Consider the following 16,740-nt stretch of genomic DNA (forward strand, 5'->3'; position numbering starts at 1 on the left):
AGGGGAGAAATACCCAGAAGGATCTGCTCAGTTCCAGAACAAACCTACACACTACACAAACAGCACTGTGTACAGCTGGGGCCTCTGCCTAAGGAGGCTGCACTGGCTCTTAGGATGTTTCCTTCAGGTCATGTTCTAGACCATTAAATAGTAAATATAAAAACATACATGTGTGTACTCACTTATATATGTATATGTGTGTTCATACACACAAACACGTCTGTATAGGGTTTCAATTGCTCACACACCCAACTCTTGCTAATTATAATATAATAATACTAGGGCTGCCGTGTGTTGCCAACACCACCTCTACTGTCAATAAAATAACACAATTGAATGTTGATGCTCAAACTGTAGCATTTAACTTCAGCCACTTAAATCAATCACTTTGAAGACAAAAGTGTAAAAATTTGCTTCAAACTTGCCGCTGCAGTGGGATGATCACATAGCTTGAAGCTGGTTTTATAAGCTATATTCCTGTTCCAGTTTTATCCATTTCCACATCCTGTTGCTAGGCTACAGGAACCTTTGGTACTTCCACATCTCAGCTAACCTTTCACTAGCTTCTCTTACTCCTTCCTTAGGATATTCTTTTAGGATGTACGTGAAGTTTCTAGAGTGGCTTTAAAGATGGTCTCTTTTCAGGTAATCAGCAGGTAATCAAAGCAGCAGCAAAAGAATTCTAAGTGTGTTCTAGCAATTTGGAGTAACAAAACCAATTGCTCTCTCTGATGGTCCTTTCTGCTTTCCAGCACATCCTGCTTTGGATGGCTCATCCTGGATCTGGAAAACAAGGTGAACCATGCTTTGATTCCTCCCCCAAGCCATGGATTTCTTTTTAAAATCCAATTTCTTTCTATGGACCACCGCTGTCCAAGTTTTAAAGTGAACACTGAAGTAGCCTTTTAAAAGCTGCTCTTTAAACAACTGCAAGAATGGGCTTGATATAGAAATCCCTAAGGTAAAAGGTACAATCTATGTGAAACAGGAGCTTGCCTAGCTGGATGGTCCTCTCTGGCTTTAAAAGACATTAATCTAGTCCTCTTCTCGTCTCACAAGTCAGGTTCTCCAGGAGGAGAAGTGTCTCCATGTTTGTACCCTGGGACATTCTCCCATGTAGCCCAGTGTATGAAGTGGTTCCCTCCACCCTGTTCCAAGACAACCCTCGTGGCTGCAGGACTCACTGTTTCCTAGCAGTGAAGCACAGAGCGTCTCTTCCAGAGTAATTCCTACTAATCTAGAAATCAACTGAATTTCCCTGATAAACTGCCAAGTTTTATCATCCGTATGCATTTCCAGCACCATACTGCAGGGAGGAAAGAGGCTCAGCACTAAGGCTGAAAGCACAAAATCCAGCTAATACTGTCCTATGTCCTGTGCATAGAAATGGGGCTCAGAGAGGTCTGTAACTCACCCTGGCTCAGCAGCTGTACCTGGTGCATGCAGTGCCCGTAGGCTCAGATGACTGGACTGTGTCTAAGGCCCAGCTGATGGCAAACACACCACCCCTCGATGTGCCAGCGTTCAGTTTGTGCTGGCAACTGCCAGAAATACATCAACCCACACTTCCTCAAGGTACTTTGTCACAATTCAGGGTACTTGGGCAGGTACCTGCACTACCCTAACTAGGAACATCCTTCCAAACAGAGGATGAAACAAAGAAGTTCTGTTATTGAACTTACGTGGTCACACTGGGCAAGTTCTACGTCCAAGCGGATGGGAATTGCTGGTTTGGAGATGTGCAAGTAGTTATAACCTCCAGGAAGAACACCTCCTGCCAGAAATGAAAACGAGGTTTATGAAGTCATAAGCAGCGAAGCAAATAAAGTATTTGTTTGCCCTCCTTCTGCTGTCATCTTTTTCCACTACATAAGGAGCTCTGAGGGCTGTGTACTGCCATGAGATGGCACCTGAGGTGAGGTGGACCTGTCTGTACAATAGAACAGGGGATGGAAGTGTGACAAATCCAGTGGGACATACCTTTAACTTTACATCCTTTGTACATGGGGATGAGTCTGTCTGGGCCTTCTGGTGGCTCAGAATGGGGTTGAAGGGCTGGATCAAAGAGACTCAGCATGGATGCAGCAAGCTCAAAGCCAACCTCTTTGGAACTGAAGTTGCTGTGCGTCCATTCATCCCTACAGTATCTCCTGGAGAACTTTGTTAGAGGACCTGCAGCCCTGATGCTGACGTCATTGGTGCAGAACTTGGCATCAATCACGAGCCTTCCATCAAAAACAAGGCAAGCATCATTGACTGCCTTAAAGGTTTCATAATCCACTGCCTTGTAGGCAAAGCTAAAAAATGCCTAAAAAGAGATAGAAATAATTGTAGAGTATATTATGTATTATTTACTGGCTAATTTCATAAACCAAAATCCACACTTCATTCTGAATGTCATTTATTTTAAAAAACAAGAATAGAAAATAAAGTATGATTTTATATACACAGATAAATCATTCTGATCCGGCATTTACAGCTACCAAAATTAAAACAAAGACAGTAGAAAGGAGAATTACTAAACTAGACTCATCTGCTTCTGATTATTAGATGAGCTTTATTTTAAAAGCTCCAGTATTCGCCACATGTGAAACTGCTACGAGTGGCCATGGGTATTTTGTGTCAGTACAAGCACAGGACATAGATCTGAACCCTCTATGAAGTTGGTTTTCTTCTTTCAAATGCTCAAGCGAACCTGAAACCCCAAAGAATAGAGAAGCACAATGTACTTTGCATTTAGCAGGATAACTGTGTATTACAAATGTTTTCCCAACTGCTGAGCCTGTTTACCAACAAACCGAGTTACTCTGGCTGTCAGCACGAGGACAGTCGGTGAAATGGAAAGACCAGAAATTAAACTTGCTCAGAGGAAATGTCATCCTCATTCCAACTACAGCAGCATAATTTCAGCCAGTGGAAGCTGCAGAGTCCAAGGAGGTTGTGAGAAGTACAAGAGGACTGAACATTCAAAGGAACAGGAAAGCTTTCAGGTTTGTTATATTTGACAGTGTCATAGATTTCGGAAAGCACATCCAAACTTTGTCAGGACCGAAACACCTCTCTGACTGATCCAGACCTGGATCATACTTGCTTGAGGAGGCAGGCTGACCCGTGCCTCCCTAAAGCAGGGCACTGCTGTGCTCTCCAAGGCCAGGCACCAGGCTAGTTGTCCATCACGTCCAGCCGGATCACCCAGGCCAGCCCAGAGGAGGCTGCAGGGAAAGCATCTGGTACATTTGGCAGTCAGCTGCTGGGTCTGGTAATGAGCACAGCAGATACCTGTTTGGTATATTTTGTTTTGTGGGACTGAAAACAGATGGGACTTCCACTCTTTGGAAAGATGGCCTATACTGTCTTAGGCAACCTTATAGTCCTGGCCCTGAGGTAGGGAATTATCTTGGGATCAGCATCTACTGAAGTCACAAGCTCATCTTCCCCACAGGAAGATTTCAAGGACATTTAAAGAAAATCACCCTAAATCCCTCTTTTGAGTCTCAAAGAAAAAAGCTAGCGATAATTCCCTCCTTTTGTCTTCTCGTGGCACCTGCACAGTCGCTCTCCTGGGACACCAGGAAGCAGATCAGACAGACCCCACCTCCCCCAGAGAGGAGCACCGTGCCCAGCACTGCAGAGCAGGTGGTGCTGGAGCAGCCACCGGTCTGTCCCACATGGGGGGCACTGGAGAGGAACAGATGCACAGGCAGCACAGTTCCCAGGAGGGATCATGCCTGAGGAGCCGCTTTGAAACCCAGCACCACCCTCACCTCTGTCAGAGCCCTGTGAGAGCAGATGTGGGAGAAGCTGCAACTTCAGTGTCCTCAAAGCTGCCTCGTGCAAAGCTGACATAACATGGGCCCCAAGCAAGTGTAAAACAAGAGTGCACACTGGACACTGAGGGTTAAAAGGAACAAGAACAACAAGGCTGAGAGATGCTTTGAACAAGACCGTGCTCTGCAAAGGGCACCGATGAAGACTGACCATCACTAAAACAGTTTGTGAAGCTCCAGAGCCCTCACACAGAGCTTTCCCTTCCAGTGCTCTCAACTTTTAAAATCATTAGATGACAAGTCACGGGTTGCTGTCCCAAGAAATATTGCTGTACAGGCTGAGGAAAGGGTGGAAGCATGCATTCCCTTGCTGCCTTCATCCTCAACAGCCCAAGACATAACTCTGTCAGGACAAAGCAGCATCCATAACCTGTTCTCCCCTTAGTGCCAGCTCAGGGAGGACACAGCTGTGGCCTTGGTAAAGGTGTTACCCAGTTGTACCCCCAAAGAGCTTTCCTGGGGACTGAGTAAAGTGTCACATGCTCAAAGGCAGCTGGACGAGCCAGTTGGAAGAGAAGGCACAGGAGAGGGAGGCAAAGGAAATTTTAGCAACACTGGCACAGCAGAGATGCAGCAGCAGAGGAGCCAGAGCCCCTGGGCTTGTTCATAGATAAACCAAGTGATGAACTATGCACAGCTAAGGGAATTCTGACCATCTAGGAGAGCAAAATCAGGGAAGCTTTCCCCATGAGGGCAAGGGGACCACACAGCCCCATGTCGTGCCGGTTGACAGGCAGGACGGTGTCACCGGAGGGGAGGGGAGGGCTGCAACCTCCAGGCTGGGAGCCATCTGTCAGCCCAGGCAGGAGGGAGGGAGGCTGCTGCTTTAGGCAAAGAGGAGATTTTCTCCCGTTGTTTTTATCCTGCAGGACTCAACAAATTAAGCCCCCAAGAACTGCCACTCAACAGTTGATACTGGCTCAAATCCCAAAAGGCTGATTCCTACACAGCCTGGTCTCTGGTGAGCGCAGCTGCCTTCCTGGCAGAGGCTGCTCTCTGGAGCCTGGCATCCTCCGAGCCCGGCCTCCCAGGCAGCTCGAGCCTTGCAAGGCAGCTCAACTGCTCTGGGAGAATATAAAGCCCCTGACATCCATCTCCCATCTTGGAGGCTGGAGAAGAGAGATCTTGACAGGGAAGGACCACGGCTGGAAGAAGAACGAGCAGGGACACAAATGAGCAAAAGAAACAAACCCTAAGGCAAGGGGGGTTTGAGGGAACAGGCACATGGGCCAGGTGGTAGGGGAAAGAGGAGGGGCTGATGGGGAGGTGGAAAGTGCATACCAAGTTACAAGAATGAGAATCACATTGAGATATCCGTGGAAGAATGATAAGAATGGAGGAGTTTCAGGGAAAGAAGAGAGAACTTGAAGAGCTGCATATGAGAAGAGCAGGAGAAACGTCACTACTGACATGGAGACCAAAGTCAGGAGACCACTGTGGGTAAAAGAGCTGTGCGAGGTTTTCACCCTGATCAGGAAGGGTTCAACTATCCATGTGCTAAAAAGAGAAGGGTTGCAGTGTGGGGGAACCAGCAGGGACCCCGACACCTGGGAAGCTCTCCGGGAGAGGCACACGGCTTGTCCTTTCCACAGTGACAGCCGCTCCTGCACAAAGCAGTGGGCTCACAGCAGGGTGTGCAGGGCAGGACGGCAGCTCCCCGTGGAGGGAGGTTCTGAAGTGACCACCGCAAGTGCTCGCTCCTGTGGATTAGCCCAATGAAGGAAAACAGAACAATCCTGACCTTTAGGAACAGCCTAGACCTGTCCCCAGGTACAGAGCAGAGCCACACCTGTGAGTGTGCCCATAGCTTCAATAAGATAGTGGTACTGGAGCTGAACAGAACTGCACTCATTGATAAAGGGAGAGAAATCTGCTAAAAATATGTTTTCATTAAGTGACATAGTAGGCCTCTTTATCCTCATGTTTTTGGCTTCTACTGTGACTTAATCAAGTGCACAAAATATGGACAAGAGTAACTGCACACATTTAAATAAGGAAAGGTTTTCTGGAATTGCTTAGAAAATTAATTAAGAGTATTTGTCACTCAGCAGCAAACTACTACTTGTGTGTCAGGTGACTTAAATACATTTTAATCCAAATCAGTCAGGGCATTAACAATGGGTTTATTTGGATTTTTAGAAAGCCAATCCTTGAGACTAACAAGTGAACGTTCAATCTCCTAGAGATAATGAGAAACAGATAAATCAGTGAGGGACTATCTAAATTCGATGGCCTTTGTCTGAAGGGAATGCACTGGAGGCACACACTTACTGAGCACTGCAGTTTCAGCGGGTTTGTGGCAGTGGTGAAGGCAGCCCAGGTGATCAGCTCTGGGTCGCTGCCCTCGCCCCACTGTGCCAGGACGCTGTCCCCGTGCACGGCCACGCCCGCCTGCGCCAGGGCCCCCCGCACTGCGCCCTCCACCTCGGCGTTGTTCACACAGGTGACATCCGAGCTGAGCGGGGGCTGCACGAGGTGGATGCGAGAACCAGCAATTCCGAGAGACAAGAGCGTTTCTACTGTGGTGTAAATGTCAATTGTATTGCCATAGACAATGACGTTCCCTAAGAGGAAAGAAAAGGGGGGGAAATTTCTAAGACATACAATGAAAAGCTTATTAGGATAACTCAGATGATAATAACGTGAAATTGCTCTATTTGACCCTCTTATTTCTCTGATGCTATGAAGCAAACAATGTTACCTAGCAACAGCAGCTAAGATAATTTAGCAAAGAATCTGTACAAAACATCCCACAAAGTAGGCAAGTACTTAACACAGAAGTATGACATTCATCCTGACCCCATAATTTGAAATTATTTTGATTGAAAAGCCTCTAGGGGCAAAAAAAAAAAAAAAAACACAGAATTTTTTTGTTCTCTCTCCTCAATTTTGCTCATTCAAAGGACTGATGGAGGAGGGAGCAGACAGGAGCAAATTAAATACATGATGCAGAAAAACCCCACGAGCTGTGGAAAGGTCAAGCTGTAGAAAACAAGCCTTTCTGCCACATGGCCATCAGTGCTGTGGCTTCCTTCTGCCAAAGCCTGATCTCCAGAGAATGGGGACAGTCCTGCAGACATTCCCCGTCCCACCACCACGGCAGGGAGAGCTCTGCACCACTCACTCTCTCAAGGCAGTTGCCTCCTTTCCTCACGCAAGCTCTAGGCCAGCCAGACTCCATCCCTCCTCACTGCTGGGAAGTCAGCAAGCTGGATGCAGACATCTGATCAGCTGCTGTGACAGCAGTGTGTGGGTACTGCTGCTCCTTCTGCAGAAACCACTCCTAAAACCAGCTCCATCTTCCCACCCTGGGCACCCAACGTAACACACACCTCCCACCTGCCACTGCAGAGCTGCAGGGCAGGGCCTTGCACGGTCTCCTCCTGAACTGGTGCCACTTCAAAGGGCACAGTCAGAGCTGAGCAGCAATCCATGGGCATGGGAGAGTTCTGTTCTGTGTGAACACAACAGCACCCTCCAGCCTAACAACTACAGCCCTCCTGGCGATAAGGGAGGCAGAGCTGGGATGCATCGAAGCAGCTGCGTGTTTTATCTCAGGATGGTTTAATATAAAGCACACAAACGTTCCTCTGAGCAGGGACTGAAGCACACTCCTCTCCTGCCCATTCCCTCTGCCCCACTGCTTGGAATAGGAGCCGTTTCTCTGCTTGAGTAATCCAGGCAGAAGGGCCCAGATGTCATACGACAGGCTGGGAACTCCTGTCCTGGGAGCTAAGGACCCTTCCCACGAGGGTCACAGCCCAGCTCCAGCCAAGCACAGGAGGGCTGAGCCAGGCCTGCCAGCTCCTCTGTGCCCATCTGCCCACCAAGCTCTACTTGCCTGCCAGAGTCCACACCAGCTCCTGTGTACTGGGTGGCTCAGGACGAGGATCTGACCTGCCAGCACGGGGATGCATTAACAGCACATTCCTAGTGCTTTAATGTCCCATACCTGGGCAGTGCTGCAACTGACTTGTACATTTATCTCAGCACTGGCATTTATGTCTCGCCATAAGTGACAGCATCCCCTATACATAAATTGCATTATTTACAGGCTAAGCTGATTTCACTGGGACCATGTTTTACTGCACGAGACACAGGGCAATACTAAACTGAGCATGCAACAGCCCAAGCTCCCAAGAATATTAATGATAAAAATGTTAACAGATGTTCTACCATTCCCCTTTGATTACAAGGTTATTTTATTTGTCCCAATCAGTTCAGCTATTCGTAGCTGCCAAATAAAGATCTCTCTTCATAGCTGCCAGAGAACAGAATTGCCCCATGAGTACCCTGCTCAGAAATTATGGAAAATGTGTTTTTACTGTTCACAGAAATGACCAGGGGAACAGAACAATTTTACCTGCAAATGTACCCATTTGAAATCATAAGAAGAAAGACCTTACTACTTCCATAAATATCATAAAGAACAAGAGAATTCTGCCCCACGTGTCCCTCACTGAGCTGACTTTCCGAGCCAGAAGAACCCAGTCCATGGCTCGTGCCTGCCAGGACACCTGTCTGCAGGCAGTACTGGCCTCAGGAAAGGTCCAGAGAGAAGACAGACATAAAACTGACCATTTTTCCGCTGCTGCAGCAAGGTACAATGCAGGAAGCAATGAGGCAGAACCTGGGGTGAAAGAGCAGCTTTGCTATACTCATTTTTAGTTCCCCAACCTGCTGACAGTGCAGGCAAGGAGGAGGTGTGCAGGTGCTGACAGCCTCATGCTGTGTTTACACACTTTAGATTTGTGAGGAGTAAAACACCAGGAGCTGAAGAGGCTCCAGTGGCTGGGAAAGGAGGATGAGGAGGGTTTCCCAGAGGCATGGCCCGGCAAAGCTCCACTCTGACTCTGGGGCAAGGCTGGGCTGAGACACCTTTGCCATTTGGCAGCACCAGTCGCCTCAGAGGGAAGCTCAGTTGTTGCATTAGACACTGGCATTTAGGGACATACAAGATCAGATTCAAGCCCCACATTTGTCATGGAAAATTAAAATTCTGTTTTATATGGTAATATTAAATACAACTGCATTAGATCAGGGAAAGCAGTGCTCCTTTACTGACCTCTTGTAAATCAGCAATTTACTGCTTCTGCTTATTACAATATTAGTGGCTTTTTAGATGACAGTGCTAGTAGTCTAAGAACTACAGATATTCATTATGGACTGAAATTATGTCCACTGGAAAGAGAGCAGTTCCTCAGGATGCTTTTATTATTTAACTACATGAAAATGTATCTGAGTAAACATAATAATCTTTCACGGAAAAAGCAGCCATAAATAAAGATCATTACAGTAGTTTTATCATTTATTACCCGAGTGTCAGCATCCTGCTGCAGAGCAGACCCATTCATTTTCCACCAGTGGAAGCACAAGATTTCGGTGACCCCAGCACGACCTGAATCTTTGCAGTTTGCAAAAGCTAAAGGAGAAACCCGGTATGAACTAAAGCATCAGTGGCTTTGGTAGGTGATTCATGCACCGGAATTTTAATGCGAGAGTACTCCTACAAACACGCTTTTAATAAGGCAGTAAACTACGCTTAGGTATAGAGAAAAAATAATTGCCCCATTTTGGGCCATTAAAGCAGTTTTGTTCCTTACTTTACTTCCATCCTACTTTTTATTTTGGTGGAAAGTGCAGAGCTAATAGGAGCTGAATTTCAATTAGTGACCATTACAGCTGTCACAGGTTCTGTGCATCAGGCAGTTGGGTTTCAGCAGCAGCAGCCCCGGGGCCAGGGCTCGCCCTGCTCCAGGGCTGGCCACAGGAACACCAACAGGTGTGATCCTTGCACCACACCACATCACCACCAGGTCTCCTGACACTCTACCGACAGGAGAGGTCACACACATCTTCAGGGAAGCCCTTGCGACGGGAACTCCCCAGAGACAGCTCTCCTGCTCTGAAGTGCCGCTGGCAGGAGCTGGCACAACAGGAACTCACTGCCTGCCTGCCTGCCTCTGTTTCTGCAGTTCAGCGCTGACTCGGAAGCCTGGTTGATCCCAGCTATTTTCAGTAGCAAACACAGTGGATGAACTAACGAATACGTGAACAGAGTGCATGTAACAGGGCTGAGGAAATACAGGGATGGGGGACATCTAAACAAATGTCTGATTTTAAGGGTTACTAAGAGAATACCAGGAGCTTGCAGTTCTCTGTGAAAATCTGTAATAGTGCAACTGAATACAGTGCTGACAGGGACTTCCTGATTAAGACCTGTTTTCTTTGTGTAACACCACAAATCTAGGTATTTTTCTATATGACAGAAAAACACATCCACTAATTAAGTTATTATTTAATTGGCTAATTAATGACTCCAGCCAGATTTGCATTTAGGACTCATTTTGTTTTATGTAATAATAACTGCAGATAATTAATCTATCTCAAGCCTTTCTTTCCTAGCTAAATATGTTGGGTATCAAAAATGACAACAAATTGTAAATTAATCTGGAAAACAAAGCACAGCAGATGAAAGACTTTGTTAGAATTAATCAGGCACCAATTATACCATGGAATTTAGGAAACATTTCTGTAAGTGTGCACATGCTAAAGCCCCTTACCTCTGGACATGACAAGGTTTTCCTCCAGCCAGCGTGCCGCCTGCAAGCAATCCTGCTCATCGTTGAGAGTGAAGTGATTGGAAGGGATTTTCCCCGTGTATCTCTGTGGCCACTCACTCATGACTTTGCTGTCAGTTGGGAGTTTGATATCTGCTCCAGTGGGAGCCAGGGCCTGGGAGAGATGAATTGGTGAGCAAATGGTTATCTGGCACAGACCTTGGAGACATTGAAAGACAATGACGCACTCACTTTGAATACTTCAGGCTGCTGGCCCTGCACACCCCAACCCTCCTTCACACTCAGCAGCAGCAAACACACCCGTGGGCACAGAGCAGGGATTCCTGCTGAGCTGAGTTCACACATGTATTCCCTGTTTCCTGTGGGTTGTGGGTGACCATTTAAAACAGCAGTGCCAGTACAAGTGGAAGCACACGGCAAATACCACAGACTGCACAGCAAACAGCAGAAATACCCCAACACAGCTAAGGGATCTCTGCAGTTCTCTGAATAACAAATAACTTGAAAAGGAGATTCTTTGTTAACTCACACTGCCTCCACCTTTTCTCAGCAAAATCACCTTTCTAAAAAAAGAGATTTTGTCCCAGAGAAAGGGGCAAAACCCTGCTTGATGGTTCAAGTGCCACGACTCAGTACCACGTTCACTGTATAATGCTGCTTTACAGTAACAAACTCCATCTGAATTACACAAAGCAAAAAGGGAGCTCAGCTTGATTCCACATCTTACATGCAGCTGAGGGTCTGCTTCAGCCTCAGTGCAAACTCAACTTGGGTGCTACGATACCAAGCAGCATCACGGACATGCCTAGGCACGGTCATCACGTGAGATGAGCAATTAATTTGATAAGGAATTCTCTCTGTTGCCAAAACTAGGTCAAATAGTGTTAGACCAGCTGGAGTTCAGTCTCCTGTGGTTGGGGCCACATGTCAACTGGGCCTCCTCTCAGCAGGTTTCATGGTCACAGTGTCAAAAACACCAGCAGCTTTGCTCCATCCCCAATCCTGAGCAGTGCCATTGCTGGTGGGAAGTTGTGTCCAACCCCTCCTCTCCTCTGAGCTCGACAGCGGCACCGACACAGCCCAACGCTGCACTGAAGGGCTGCAAACTGCCCGAAGCTACCCTTGCTAAGGCCTGCTCTGCTAATGCCAGGAACACCATGCCCTGGAGGCACTGGGAATGCTGCGCTGGTTTTCACTCTGCCCAACACCTCACCTGGTAGGTCTGTCCCGTGCACAGGACCAGGTAGTCGTACGGTACTTTCTTCTCCTCGGAAACAACCACGTATTTGGCAGCACGATTTATGCCAGTCATTTTGCCAACTACAACGTTAACCCAGGAACAAAGTGACATCTGTGCATAATCTTCATCATTAAAACAGTGGCTGTGAAGAAAGAATATCTGTAAGTGACATTTCAGCAGCTGACAGCAGGCATTAATTAGACATCTGGTGAGCTCGGCCACGGCCCTCAGTGGTTCTGCCTGCTCCCTCACTGTGAGTTTGCCACAGTCTACAGTAAAAGACCAGTCATTATGAAATACTCAGTTACAAATTGTCAACTTTCTGCTGAAACCAAACAATCCCTCCCAGCACTGGGCCATACAACCACATAATTTAAGAACAAAGTCAGAAATACACGCTTTACTCTGCCCTTGCTTTGCAGGCTGATGAGAGGAGGAGGCTTTTGCACCTGCAAAGAAAACACTTTAACGGCCCAACTCTTTCTCCAAGACGAGTCTCTCTCATTCAGCTTTTTCCCCCTTTTCCCTGCCTTTTCTATTCAGCTTCACCAGTCATGGCTGGGGAGAGATAAATGCAGGGAAGGCATCACTAGCATTTTAGCATCTGTGTTCCAAAGTGTTAGTCCAAAAAGTTTAAAAATTAATAAAAAGCTATGAAAATGGTTGTGAGGGAAAGGCAGAGGTCTCAAAACTCCTGTTGGTGACCCTTTTACAAATGAACTTCTCCACAGTGCAAGAATGACAAATTCTGAGAGCATACTAAACTGTTCTCTATCCCAAACTTTCAAAAGCCTCCAGGATGCAACTGAACTCCTCTGCGATGGTCAGGGTGTGCACAGAGCACACATTACAGGCACCACTTTCTGCCACAAGCTCAAATGTGATTCAGGAAAGGGGCTGGGCTGGAGCCTCTGCTGCCTTTCTGTGGCACCGGCGGCTGCAGCAGAGAGCACAGGCAGAGACCAGCAGTGCCAGGGTGCGCATCCTAACCCAGAGCAGACTGCTGCACCTTAACTGTTGTTACCCACTTCCCAAAACTGCCCTTCAGGCTGCCACAGGAACAAACACAGTTGCTTGCATGACCTGGAGAATTTTAAGACTGGACTGTCAGGCTTTCTGAGGTGCTCTGCATCCTCTGCACTCACAGATACCAGAGATAAATGAATGAGAACCATTGACAATTCTGAACTGTAATCATGCAGAAATCTATAAATAAGGTGGACATCAAAGACAGGGAAGGGTTTTCAAAAGCACCCTCATAATTGAGGTGTGCAGCTCCCAGGAGACTGACACTCCAAAATCACAGGGATGCTTTCAGAAATCATACCCTGCAGAGTTCAATTTTCACTCTTAATCTGCTTTCAGATTTTAACAGCTAAATCTGGTGAGGCAGCTCTAAACCACAACTTTCCATCAGGCAGGCTGCTTTGTCAGTACAACTGTTTTTTTACAGTGCACTTAGGAAAAAGAGTACATGCATTTATGTGAGCATATAACCCCTGCATTTGCTAGATTTGTACTTAAACACACTTCTTTCTACAGTAAAAAAATTAGTTCAGGTAACTACTTATAAAAAACTTCTTGGCAAGTCAAAATACAAAATGAGATCAGGTGGTTTTAAACAGGTTCCCATCACATAATTTTCACATTTGTAGCGATTTCATTTGTAAGGTTCAGCAAGCAGACATGGAGTTATTTTGTCCTTTAAAGAGCCAGCCCTCTAGTGCACTGCTGCTCACTGAGGAAAAGATTTGGTAAAATACAATGTGGAGGCTCCAAAGAGTCACATGACAAAGCTAAATAACTTACACTAAGTTCATTTCCCAGCTATTCAGAATAAACAATCCATTTTAATTCCTTGCTTCTCAAAGCCCAGAACAGTCATGTTCCTGTCTACAGGGAGGACTTCTAGTCACTATTCCAAAATAAAAAGTAAAGCCATCAAAACAAACCCAGTGTATTTAAGTGAGAATTATGTTCTGTGAATTTTAATGAGGTAACATTTTATCCTACTAACCAGAAGATATTTTATAGTGTCTGACAGTCCCTAGACACTGGCAGGGCTCTCACCACCTTCCCTTCAGCTGTTGTACAGCAGCCCCAGCTCTGGGACCACATGGATGAATACATTGCTGTGGCTGGGACTGGGCACAGACTGTCACAGCCCAGGGACTGGCACACACCGCCCGTAAGCAGAACTGATGCAACGCAGTTCTGCCAAATTGATCCACAGCAACAACCCTAAAATATCCCCCTGTACTCCACTACCATCAGTGGGCTCTGCATCTCACCACATGCTGCTCTAAGTCAGTCACTGGTCATTTTACTAATATTAATTCTTGTACATTCTTTGCTGCAGCATTATTTGGAACAAAATCCATGGAAGTCAAAACCCAAGTAAGATTTAAAGAGCAAGTAGACATCTTCTGTCATTTAACCTGGGATAAAACAATCAAAAAAGCCTTGGAAGGCAATGGATTGCTGTCCAGAAGTTACTGCTTTGGCACTCTTTCCCTACTCATAGTTCTACCCAACTCCTCCAGGTGAGTGCCTGCTGGATAGACAGCCTGGAGTATTTTGGGGCTGACTGTGGATCCAGCTAACATTTTGGACACGTTCACAAAAATTACAAGGTGCTGTGTTTTCTGCTGGAGCTATGTAAGTGTTTAGATGTGAAGTCAAACCTGTGAATTAAAAATCTTCTATGCTTAGAGCCTGGTGGATCCTTTCCTGGAAGGCCATGAACTGAAATCAAGGTCAGGTTGTTAAACTTCAGACGCGGCCTGTGGAAAGAAAAAACAAACAGCCCCATGTAGACAGAAATTCCAAGGGCACGTCAGAGGAGCAGAACAGCTCACAACTCCTTGTTCAGGAGGGTGCAGAAAGCAATTCCTTCACACAAGCACAAAGTGTTTGGTCATTTTGCTCAGATACAGGTGTCTCTGCATACAAGAAGAACAACTTCCACTGCAGTTTCAGTAACACTGGGGGGGGGGGGACAAGACTAACAGTATGTTGAATTAAATGTGATCTGACATTTAAAAACAAATAAATATTATGAGTGATTAAGCCTTCTAATCTTCAAGGCTTTCTGTAAGTTAAGGATGGACTGATGCAAATGGTACAAAGGAATCAGAATGTTTTTTATCAACCAATGTTAATTTGTTATTCATACATTTAAAAAATATATTCAAACAAAGTTAAAGGTCATACTTAAACCAAGGAATTTCAAGGTTATGGCTGGCCCTCTCAAAATGCATATTAATAGTTTAATTCTGGATTATGGATTATCTGTGGTAAATCTCCATGCATACTCAGGCCTAGCACAAAGTAATAAATAACCTTAATGTAACAAAGTGCATATATTTATACAGATTATGGGCCTGATTCTCATTTAAATTAAGGTCACTCTGCAGAGGTGGGTGTAAATAGAATTTGCTCTTCATTTATGGCCACATTATGCTGGCTGAGTGATACAAAAGGGTCTTCATGTAAATGAAGTGAGCCCGATCCACGAAGCTGAACGTGGAGCGCACAGAGCCATGCCATCTGCACGCAGGGAGCGCTGCTCGTGGGGTGCAAGCAGAACAGCTACAGGAACCTGACACGCTGACACAGCAGGACTCCTCGACAGTTAGTTTGTTTACCTGGGATTAATTACATAAACACCCCAGATATCCTCCTGTCCTCCTGCCCTCGCGGCAAGGAGGTTTCCTTTCAGCGTGGGGCTCAAATCATCTCTGTACACACTGCATGGCCTCTTGCCAACAGGTCTCCAAACCCAGGTGCTACAGTTACAGCAGGTTTCAATTACATCAACAATATTTAGGACGAATACATTGCAAGCAAGCATCAGAAACATGACAGAATGAAGGTCTGAGGCAACATTAACGTGCCTCTTTTGCACGAGTGCACTATGATGCACTTTATTGATCTGCTCACATACCATTTTCCTCTGCAGATGCTCTACCTCTATTGAGTCCACACACCCTCATCCAGGATTTCCCCAGTCAGATGGTATTTGTTCCCTGCTTCCCCATTGAGCGGGAGGCTTCAATTCAGACCTTTCACTCAGTATGATTTACTAACTAATGATTTACTTCTCCCTCAGCGCTCCCATGGCATCCCCATATGCCCCAAACATTAATTCATGTTTCCCATTCATTCATCTCGAAGGCATCAAAATGTTGATTAGCATCTCCTTAGCACACTGGGATGAAATGAGTCATATCTTTGGTTCCCACTTTACACTGAGAAAAGCCAAGGCTCGAAGCGCTCTGGCTGAGCTGCCCAGAGTGGTGCCGATGCCAGGGGCAGGATGCAGAGAGCTCGGGGCTGGTACCCGCCCTGCCCGTGCTCCAAGTGCTGCCCAGCTCCGGGCACAGCTCTGTGCAAGCAGCAGTCCTGTCTTCAATGGAGCAAAGTGCTTCTGCTGAGTGTCAGATTTGTTCTGTGCTTAGGCACAGGCTGCCGTTTGTGAAATTGATCAGAATCTGTAAATAAGTAACTGTAGCTACAATGCCTAACCCCAGGATTTCCAATACATTCACAGGTCCACAGGCACTTCAGTCCAGGCCTGAACACTGGAGGGGAGCTGCAGTGCTCAGTCACAGCTCCTGCCGGCCACTGGCAGAGTCACCACAAGGTGACAGGTTGGGTTGTGACCAGCTCACTCTACACCATCCTCCCCTTTGCTCCACAGAGCTTTGTTATTTCTAGGCTAACAAAAGGATGGCTTATTTACTGCAGCTTTTGATTCCTTACTGCTGCCTAAAAGCTCTTAATAAGTGAAAAACAACCAAAGCTCTGGACACAGGTACTGGGTGTCAGGAGAGAGAATGACTTGTACAGTGCTAATAAATATAACAATGCCTGACATGAAACAGGGCAGAGCAGAGGTTCCTATTTGGTGAAGAAGTCTTCAAGTTAAGAGCCTGAACCAGTGCAACATTAAACAAGTGCACCTGCATTTCAGAAGCAAATAATTCCAGCAGGGATTCACGTTGCTGTGGATACAGAGGGAAGAACAGCTCAAAGATACTGTTAAAGCAGGGAGGGATTAGAGTATCTAGGGAAATAAGTAAAAGGTGTT

At 46.3% G+C, this 16,740-nt stretch overlaps 1 protein-coding gene across 2 annotated transcripts in view; it reads right to left on the reverse strand.

Annotated features, from left to right (window-relative positions):
* CFAP61 (cilia and flagella associated protein 61) overlaps positions 1–16,740 on the reverse strand; it is an 86,774-nt gene that overhangs the window by 19,796 nt on the left and 50,238 nt on the right. For both annotated transcript variants that reach the window (XM_027896833.1, XM_027896834.1), the window contains 6 exons: positions 14,333–14,431; positions 11,622–11,790; positions 10,391–10,562; positions 6,099–6,391; positions 1,981–2,308; positions 1,683–1,774 (listed from right to left, as the gene is read on the reverse strand). In XM_027896833.1, coding sequence (XP_027752634.1) covers positions 1,683–1,774; positions 1,981–2,308; positions 6,099–6,391; positions 10,391–10,562; positions 11,622–11,790; positions 14,333–14,431 — 1,153 coding nt within the window. The remainder of the gene's footprint in view (positions 1–1,682; positions 1,775–1,980; positions 2,309–6,098; positions 6,392–10,390; positions 10,563–11,621; positions 11,791–14,332; positions 14,432–16,740) is intronic.

This window comes from Empidonax traillii, unplaced genomic scaffold (genome assembly GCF_003031625.1).
Source record: "Empidonax traillii isolate 1590-97213 ecotype Southwest subspecies unplaced genomic scaffold, ASM303162v1 scaffold517:size446157, whole genome shotgun sequence".
NCBI lineage: Eukaryota > Metazoa > Chordata > Aves > Passeriformes > Tyrannidae > Empidonax > Empidonax traillii.